We start from the raw sequence: 9,764 nt of genomic DNA, 5'->3' as shown, positions 1-9,764 counted from the left end.
TGAGTTTCCAAGGTACATTTTATTGGTATAAAACCAAAATAAGGTGATGTAATTGGTCTGCCAGTTCTATATAGAATTAGGTGAAAAGGATTCTTCTCTTACAATTCCTTCATTGAGGGAAAAGAAAATGTTTTCCTTATAAAGTAATAAAATACTGATTAGTCTTGGCAATTTATTTGACTAAGCAACTTCAGGGTACTAGAACAAAAATAGTTCTTTAATTTTTGTCAAATAAGTAAAAAGTAATTTTGTTACAGCTTCTAAAAAAATCGGTGAAACTGTAAAGCAGAGAAAGATTTCTCAAGCTATTCATGTATGTTTCTCCTTCATTAAGGGAGAAAAAAATGTCTTCATGATTTTGCTAAAAGATCTAATAGTTCAGAGGTAGTCATGGAATGTCTTAAAGCTCCATCCTATTGATGAATCCTCTTTCAATCTTCCTATGCAGAAGACTATTTACGTCACATTACATAGCAGCTACATAATCCAGTACAGTATAGCCGTAATCGGTTTGGTGCAAAAGCTCTCAATTCTGTGTGCATTATGTTAGGTACAAAGTTGTCCATCTAATTAAAAACTACCCCGGATATAGTCAAAGCTATAAAACTGATACATATAAAGTTACTATTTTTTTTTTGAAATAGACATATCCCAATTTCCATTTTCTAGGAAAGGCAGAGCCCAAAAGTTTTATATTGTGAAAGCCACTTTACAGATGGCTTTATTTAGATGACCCAAGATGAATCAGTGCCATTATTGTTGTATAGCTGTGAAACAGATCATCATCCTTCACCTCATTACATTTCTTCAATATGAAGTTCCCAGTGACTATGCGATCACATCCAATTTCTCCATTTCCAAAGAAGCCAAATAAAGGAACACTAGGAAAAAACTTTCTGAACGCATCAGCCTCAACATTCCCCTTGGCTCTGTAATACTGAAAACCCCTGCCAACACATGCAAACATGAAGCCAATGGTATTCTGTTCCGGGATGCTGGCAGCTTTGAGGCGCTGCATTGCAGCCTCAGCAGTCTTCTCGTCATTGACCTCCTCATTGAGAAGCACGGTGGCACTCTGGATTCGGTGTCCACTAAATGACAGTCCAACCACACCAGTGGCGTCAATATCCAGAGGGTTTCTGGAAATTCAATTAGAAAAGTATGGTGATACATCATGAAACATATAATGAGAATATAAATTTTAAAGTGTAAAGAAAACTCCTGATCCACTGGCTAGCCTTTAACAGCCTATGGTTAGTCTAAGGCTCACCATCCCAGATAGGAGGAGTGTAATAGGGGTTAACAATGAAACTATTAATACATTTAAAAGAAGCAGATTCAGGGAATCTAATTCAGGGAAGCAGATCTGTGAAGAAGTATGCAACTATTTTTTTAGTCACAAGTTCAAGGGGGCAAATGCATCTCCACAAAGATTTCTGAAACCCATCCTGCGTTTTTAGAAGGCTATCAAGTATCCTTAACCTTTCTCACTTTCTTAAAAGGAAACTTAAAATATTATTCATATATACAGTGATATCTATTAAATAAAGCTTTCTGGTATTATTTACATTTTTGGTATTTTTCCCCCTTACCTTGGTGTCCCATTCTAAAAAAGATATATTAGATAGTTGTTCAATCATGGACAGTAATTTTATTAAGAACCTGTAACTCCAGAAGTTTTAGCTTTAAGTTGTTTGGTCCATAAAGAAACATAATTACATTGCTATGTCTTATTTATTACTTTCAGCCTACAATTCAGCTTAATCTAAAGGTAAAAACATGTTTTTGTTTATATTTGCCTTTTTTATGTAATATTTTATCCTTACTAAAACAAATATAAAGTGTCAAAGTTATAAAACATAATATAGTGAACACCTACAGGGAAAAAACAAATACCTTATATTTCTATCACGTTTATCAACATGTGAGTCGGTGAAATGGGCAAGATTCACTAGGTTAACAAGAAACTTAACTGAAAAAGCTTAAGAGGACTAAGATAATAAGATTAGCTTAGTAGCAAAACCAGTTACTGAGGGGCAGAATCCACCTTATGAAGTCCTCCACTGCTCCTTTAACTTTATTTCATTTCCTCTTTGGCATACAATCGCAAAGTGTATTGTCAATATCTTGCCCCAAAGAATTATTTACCTAGCTTTTTTTTGGTGAGGTGGTATATCTGGACACTATTAAAACAGAGTCTCGATTTATTCAATGGCTTCTCTTACCCACAGACACATTATGAAGACCACATTACAATTAATGTGTCATGTAAAGGTTAATGGTTCTCGAGGACTATTACCCACAACAGGTATAAAAAGAAGATGACAACGAACCATGTTAATAGACTTGCGTCTCAGATGCTAAATGTCTGAACTGAGACTGGCATTTCAAAGGCAAATGAGGTATTAAATCATCACTGCCCTACTGTATACAATTTAAAGGTAAAAGCAAAGACACAGAAAATCAGGCAAGAAGAGAAACAATCACAGATAATTACTGAGAATTAGGTGTATTTATGCATGAAATCCAATGTTTGACATCCTGCTTAGAATTCAGTGCCTCGACTTAGCTACATTTGACCCCTGAGCAACACACATTATCTTATATGTGGATTTTTCTTGACAAGTACAAGACTGTAAATTTGTTTTCCTTATGACTTTCTTAACATTTTCTTTTCTCTAGCTTTCCATATTATAATACATACATACATGTGTTAATTGACTGTTCATGTTATCAGTTAAGACTTCCAGTCAACAGTAGGCTAAGTTTTGGGAAAGTCACAAATTATATACATGGATTTTCAACAGGGGTTGGTGCCCCCCCATCCCCTGCATTGCTTAAAGGTCAACTATATTTGCTCTTCTTGACTCATTAGAGGAGACTTTCAGAAAGGAGATTATAACTGGGATTATTTACATTGCTTGCTTTTAAAGATACTGATCTCTAACGGTCTGTTGATACATTGCCACTCTAGTATCCAAATACCACAAATATAGTGAGAAATGAATACTAGTGTTTGCAGGAAGCATCAGGGGATAACACATTCTCATTTTCCTGCTTTTGGAAACTGATGATATTCATGTTCACTTAATTAGTTCAAACTCAGAAACTACTACATACTCTCATTCAAAATGCAAAGGGAGTAATGGCACCCAAAATAACTGAGCAAATATTTCACCCTCAAAAGCAAAAGCCTTGGTAACAAAATCAAAGATAACACAAATTTGACACCTTTTGAAAAAGGCTTTCAAAAAGATCTAGTATAGCATTTCCCAAAATGTGTGCCCATACCAATAAGCATCCAAGATGCTCCACAGAATGGATTTGAGAACTGTCACAGTAATATTTCCTCTCTAGAAGATTTCCATAGCACTGAGTATGTCAGAGGCTCTAAGAAGTGTTATCACAAAGCTTCACTGTTTCGCCATGCATTTCCTTCAGAGGAGGAAACAGAACTACAGAGGAAGTTATTACTGATATTATATGGAGCACAGAGATGTTGTGGGAGATACCAGTAGACAGTTCTGAAAATTAATTTTAAGAAGAGTAGGAGTCCATTTAAGTTATTAAAAGACAACATATAAATTTCATTCTTCAGTTGTAAGAAGAATTATGTAGAGTATTGTATAACGGAATGAACTGTTAGCAATTCTATAAACATGTGTTTTAAAAACCTGGGTAAGAAAAATCTGAGGACATTTCTGGGCATACATGGGAGGAATCAGAAGCACATGAGACATACTTGTCAGAGGTCAGTGATGCCAGGTTGTCTACCTGGCCTCCAGCCAAGATGACATTCATATCACTGAAAGTGCTGACTACTCGCTGCAGATAATTACTGGCTCCCACCTTACAGCAATTATAACCAAACACCAGGACCACACGAAGCTCAGGGTTATCTAAAAGACCTGCAGAGAAAGGAAGAGCAACAATGAAAGATAGCCTCCAAACACGAACTTGAAACTTTATTACTATCTTATTTTCTACATTTTTGCAAAATGAAATGTTTCCGCTACTGACCTGCACTTCTAGTTATGTGCAATTTAGTGTTTAAACTGTCCAGTTCCCCCCCGCCTTTTTTTTTTTTTTTTACAAACTTTAACACTGTTTAAAATCTTTGCTGTAATTTTCCCCATTAAAAAAAACTAAATGGCTACTTGAAAATAATACAATCAACACTCAACACAAATAAAGAAGCAGCTATGTAACTGAGCAGCATCCATGGTGGACCTTGGTGTAAGCCATCTCCACACAGGCCACCACCTAGAATGAAAGGGAATGTTGGTTTACACAGAACAGAGTTAGCAATAGTAATAATAAAGATTCAGAGAAAATGGAGAGAAAAGGCACCAAACACCTGTCATGTATTTAATGGTGGTCTCCCCAAAAATGTATCCACATCAAATCTCTGGAACTGATGAATGTAAACCCATTTAGGAAAAGGGTCTTTGCAGATGTAATTAAGGATATGGGGAAGAGATCATCTCTTATTATCCAGTTAGGCTCTATATACTATAGTAAGTGTCCTTAAAAGACCTATATAAGAGACACAGACATAAGAAGAGGCGCTGTGACCACAGAAGCAGAAACTGGTGTGATACAACCATGAGGTATAGCAGTGGCCACCAGAAGGTGGAAGGGACAATGAAGAGATTCACCCCTGTAGCCTTAGAGGGGAGTGGAGCCCTTTCGACACCTTGACTTCAGACTTTTAGCCTCTTGGGACTGACAGAATAAATTTCTGCTGCTTTGAGCCACCAAGTTTGTGGTAATTTGTTACAGCAGCCTCAGGAAACCAATACACCATGAAAATACATATGGGCCCTATCCACCTTTTCCAGGAAAGGAGGGTGGGAGAGAAGATGCTATAACTATAAGAAACTCTTTCCAAACCAAGAAAATGTTCAATTCTGCAGCCTAAGAACAAAAAGCAGCTTCTGTTAGGGGGCAGTATAGCCCAACAGGAGATAGGCTGTACTCCTGCACTCCCCCACAAATTCCCTGGCTTTCACCTGAGCCTCTGGGCACTGTAAAACTATCAATTTGAAATTTTCTGGCATTATCAAACAGGTAATAGGACAGGAAAAAAAAAAAAGAAATACCTAACCCACATTCTCATCCCTGTTTCCACTGACTCAGCCACATGACTTCCATCTTGGCAGACCTAAGGTGGATATTATCAGAAATATGACTCACTTAAGGAAACAGGTGTGGGGGGAATGATTATTTACTAACACCAAATATTGACTTATCCAGGGAAATTTCCATCAGTCCACTTCTATTTAAAAAAACTTTTTTTTTTTTAGGGGCGCCTGGGTGGCGCAGTCGGTTGAGCGTCCGACTTCAGCCAGGTCACGATCTCGCGGTCCGTGAGTTCGAGCCCCGCGTCAGGCTCTGGGCTGATGGCTCGGAGCCTGGAGCCTGTTTCCGATTCTGTGTCTCCCTCTCTCTCTGCCCCTCCCCCATTCATGCTCTGTCTCTCTCTGTCCCAAAAAAAATAAATAAAAAACGTTGAAAAAAAAAAATTAAAAAAAAAAGAAAAAAAAAACAACTTTTTTTTAATGTTTTTATTTAGTTTTGGGACAGAGAGAAAGCATGAGCTGGCTGGGGAGGGGCAGAGAGAAAGGGAGACAGGAACCGAAGGGGGCCTTTGTGCTGATAGCAGAGAACCCAATGCAGGCCTTGAACCCATGAACCGCGAGATCATGACCTGAGCCAAAGTCGGATGCTTAGCCAACTGAGTCACCCAGGCACCCTTCCTCTGGTCCACTTTTAATTCTCTCCACAATAAATCACTGATTTGGAGAGTGAAAAGGATATTAGTATATAAATCCAGTACTTTCATGATACTACACACCCTAAGCCATTACTAAAGGGTCTTTTTTTCCCACAGAGCAGCACATTTTGAGAGAATGTTTTTTTGTGTTCTAAAATGAATTTCCAGAGTTGGAAGAGGGCTGTGGGATGAACTGTCTAGTTTTACTTTACAAGTAAGGACTGCTAATCCCAGAGAAGTGACCAGCCCAGGAGAATAACATGGCAGGCTATAGATTAAAACCCACATCTCCTCTCAAGAGTTTTAGGTTTCAGAAACCTGAAGTCTTCTAAATCTCTAACTTCCCTACTGTTTTCTAAGCTCTAGACCCTCTTTTACAATTCCCTACTAAACATTTTCATCTGAGCATTCTAAAGGCACCACCCTCACTTACTTAACAAACACATACCCAGTGCTTTCCACATCTTCCTCTGGTGATACTGCTCTGTAGCTGAACCCCCCCCCCCCCCCCACACACAAACCTAGAAACGACAATCACTTCCCCCTATCCCAACTTAGAGAACAAATCCAGCTTAGCCCAGTCTGGCTGTCTGACGGAGCAGATGGGTCTGTATTTGACCAACAGACCATCCAGAGCTTTAGATATGCAACAGAAGAGGGAAGGTACAACTCAAACTCCTTGCCACTCAAAACTGAAATGCCTACAGTACACTTGCCTGACAAGACCACCCAGCTCTTTTTGAAGTAAATCTTGGCACTGCCTTCGGTCTTGTCTCAGTTCACCTCTGTGGGGAAAGAGGACGGCCCTCTACTCAGGACAAGTATCTTAGGTCTTTCAACTTTAAGAAAGCACACCAGCCATTTCCCTAGGTGAGCCGCTTATTGGGCAGGTGACTATACTTATTATCCAGTCCAGCTATTAAAAGGTGCAATCTCCAGTTCATTGTTACCTGAAATTCAGCTGTGAGATCTAAGTCACAGTAGAACGAGCGCCTAAAAAGAGCATGTGGGCCATTCATTCCTTTAGCAGATCTAAATATTAGATTAAGCAGAAAGCTCAGTAACCAGACCTCACTGCTTTGGACTCTACCATTGCTTTTATTGATGCCACTGGTGTTCACAGAGTGACATAAGAAACTGCTTCAATCCAGTAGAAGAATTTATCTCTGTTCTCAAAAAATTGGGAAGCGGTGGGCTGCTTCTGCTCTGGCTTAGCCAAACCTGTGGACCACCTCTAGCAAATGCTGATGATATGAATCTTGTGTATTACCCTCAGCCTGGGTTTCACTGTGTTCTTCCTACATGTCCCTCAATTCAGAACTCCTCCACTGATACTGTATCTTTGTAAGCTGCCTTAAATTAATTTCAAATAAGGCAAATGTAAATTTATCATAGCTAAGATAAACTAGAAGGCTAAAAGGAAATTTAAAAAATAAGATAAAATCTAGACACCAAGACCATGTCAGATTCAGGAAAATCAAAATAGGAAGAACTATTCCAAAGTTAGGCCAGGACTCCTTGGAAATGTTCTGGGTCTGCATGTCCAGATTTCTATTCTTTCTAGAGAAGCCATTCTCAAGACAACTATTTTATGATCTGTTTGAAAGTGATGGGATCTAAATGCATGTAGGAAACCTACTTCAAAGTACAAGTCTATGTAAAATGAGGCTACTATCATGAACAATTCATGGACCAGAGCTGAGTTTTTTAGCACCACTTCCCCCGGCCCCAGGATAGGATACCTATCTTTTTCACACTAGGGGAGGGAAGTATGAAGTCAGCCCAGTAAGGATGTGGGTTCTGGAGTCAGACCAGGGTCAGAACTCAGGCTCAACCACTTACAAATGTAGAACTCTGAGCAAGGCTAGACTTCGCCAAGTTCAGATCCTTCCTCTAAAACTGGGACAGGAGCAAGTCTCAAGGGCAGTTACAGTCATAGTAAGATAATGTCATAAAGCAGCACTTATTCAGGGGCCTCGTACCCACCACGGGCTCAATAGAGCATAGCTAACAAAACACAATCTGGCTAATTTAGTGAGGGCCCCGACCATAAGTTAGATCTGTTTACCCAAATACTGAAATGATGAAGCTAAGGCAACATTTCCCCTTGAATTAAATGCATCTAAAGTAAACATCAAACTTAGAGGGAGGGGAAAAGAAGCCTTGTATCCTATCCTCAAAACTGACTGGGGGGTCACCTGTGTTGTTCTGGCTTTTGTGTAGTCATGCTTTTGAGATGTACCTTATCCACAAATATCTCTGGTGGTATACAGTAAGAAGCTGTCCCTGTCCACAGACATGGAGCCTGTGGCACAGGGGCTGGGGGTGGGAGGCACGGTAGGCTGGGGCTGTATTATGCACCACTGTGACCTGGGAGTCAGCCCCCACCGGCCTGTTAACAGTTTGTGTTTTCTAGCCCCTCTTGCTCCCATAGCTGAATGACGTCTACCACAAGGGCAGTAAAGCCTAACAGAACACTGGCACCACCTTCCTGTCACTTAAACTTTCTCAAGGGCTGTGAAACTTCTAAAACGGAGCAAGTTCCATCACGTAGGTTTTAGCAACATCTTTCTCTGCTTTGCACCTGATCACTGTTGGTGTCCCCCTCAAGATTCTCTATGAAATCTCTAGATAATTTAAAAATATAGTCCCTCTTTTTTTTTTTTTTTTTTTTTTGCAATCCGACTTAACAATTTAGTTTTCACCTCTCTCAGTTGCTGGCAGAGTTCAAGAGGAGTAGTCAGTGGACCAAAAAGTGGTAAGCAGAAAGGACCTGAACAACCCACAAAGTAGATCATAACATCATCAATTTAATAGCAAACTCAGCACTTCCGCCAGGCACTTATTTTCACAGAAATTCACTTATTTAAATGCCCACCAGAACCCATTATGTACTATTTAGCTCCTAGAAAGTCTATGAGAATTCAACATCTTCAAAATTCACAAGAAAATATGCAAATTGTATCCACTATTACAGGACTTGACTCAGACCAGACATAAGTAATAATAAATACACACTTCCAAAGTGGCTGCCCAGAAGGAACTGGTGTTAGTAGGTTACAGAACTGACACTTCCCCTCCTCTCCTTCCAAGAGCAAATGCAGGAGGACCCTTCAGGACTTCCTCTTGTGACCTCAAATGTAAAAACTAGTGGAAAATCTTTTCTAATATCAGTGTCTACAAATAAAACTGTAACCCAGAAAATCACTGGCTCCAGGAGAATGTCAGAATGATGGGTTTGTAAAAGAGAAAGAGAATCACAGGTGTGAGACAAGTGTCTGATAGACTACCCACCTCAAGGAGGACTGCCTCAGATTCCTCCATCTTCTTGAGCACATAAAAGACAATGGTCCAAATTTAAAAAATACAGGAAATGTGGCCATAAAATAGTATGGAATGAATACAGATTATCATCTCAATCTAAGCAGAGCTTCAATTTCCTGAACACCATTAACAGGATAAAAATGATGCCTTGGAATTAGTCAAAACTGCCGACAGCAAATGGCTCTGGAAAGGACACCAGTAAAGAATGCCTCACATAGCAGACTAAACATGGGCCTGCTTTTCCCTTCGGTTTGTGAGGCCTATACTTACAAGTGCTGTAATGCAAACAAGGTCTTACAAATCTAGTAAACTATTTTATCATAAAATGGAAGGTTTATTTTGCTCAAGATTTTGGCTCTCTCTTGTAATATGACAAAACTAGGCTTCTAGCTTTAAGTAGTGCTATCATCAGGACCTCAATCATGGTTCCCAAGGTGCTATGGGACAGAGGAGAGAGTATGCCCAGGAGGCACCATCCTCACTTACGGAAAAAAGAGGTAACACACAGAAGGTCTGGCAATATGACCTTCAGCAAAAGCACTGAATTAAAGGCCAAACGAGCCTGTCTAATGGAGTCGGATTTTTTCCTAATCCTGCTCCTCTTGCCCCAGTGTTCTCTATTTCTGTTCTCTGAAGCACCAGCACCCCACTCTGTTAAGCACAA

The 9,764-nt window shown here is 39.6% G+C and overlaps 1 protein-coding gene across 3 annotated transcripts in view; it reads right to left on the bottom strand.

Annotated features, from left to right (window-relative positions):
* Window positions 1–9,764, bottom strand: part of FBXO22 (F-box protein 22) — a 31,502-nt gene continuing 21,738 nt past the window's right edge. For all 3 annotated transcript variants that reach the window (XM_058736938.1, XM_058736936.1, XM_058736937.1), the window contains 2 exons: window positions 3,743–3,908; window positions 1–1,139 (listed from right to left, as the gene is read on the bottom strand). In XM_058736938.1, the coding sequence (XP_058592921.1) occupies window positions 722–1,139; window positions 3,743–3,908 (584 nt within the window). In that variant the 3' untranslated portion in view covers window positions 1–721. The remainder of the gene's footprint in view (window positions 1,140–3,742; window positions 3,909–9,764) is intronic.

This window comes from Neofelis nebulosa, chromosome 7 (genome assembly GCF_028018385.1).
Source record: "Neofelis nebulosa isolate mNeoNeb1 chromosome 7, mNeoNeb1.pri, whole genome shotgun sequence".
NCBI classification, from domain to species: Eukaryota; Metazoa; Chordata; class Mammalia; order Carnivora; family Felidae; genus Neofelis; species Neofelis nebulosa.
The sequence above is the reverse complement of the archived record's forward strand: the minus strand, read 5'-3'. Positions and strand labels throughout refer to the sequence as shown.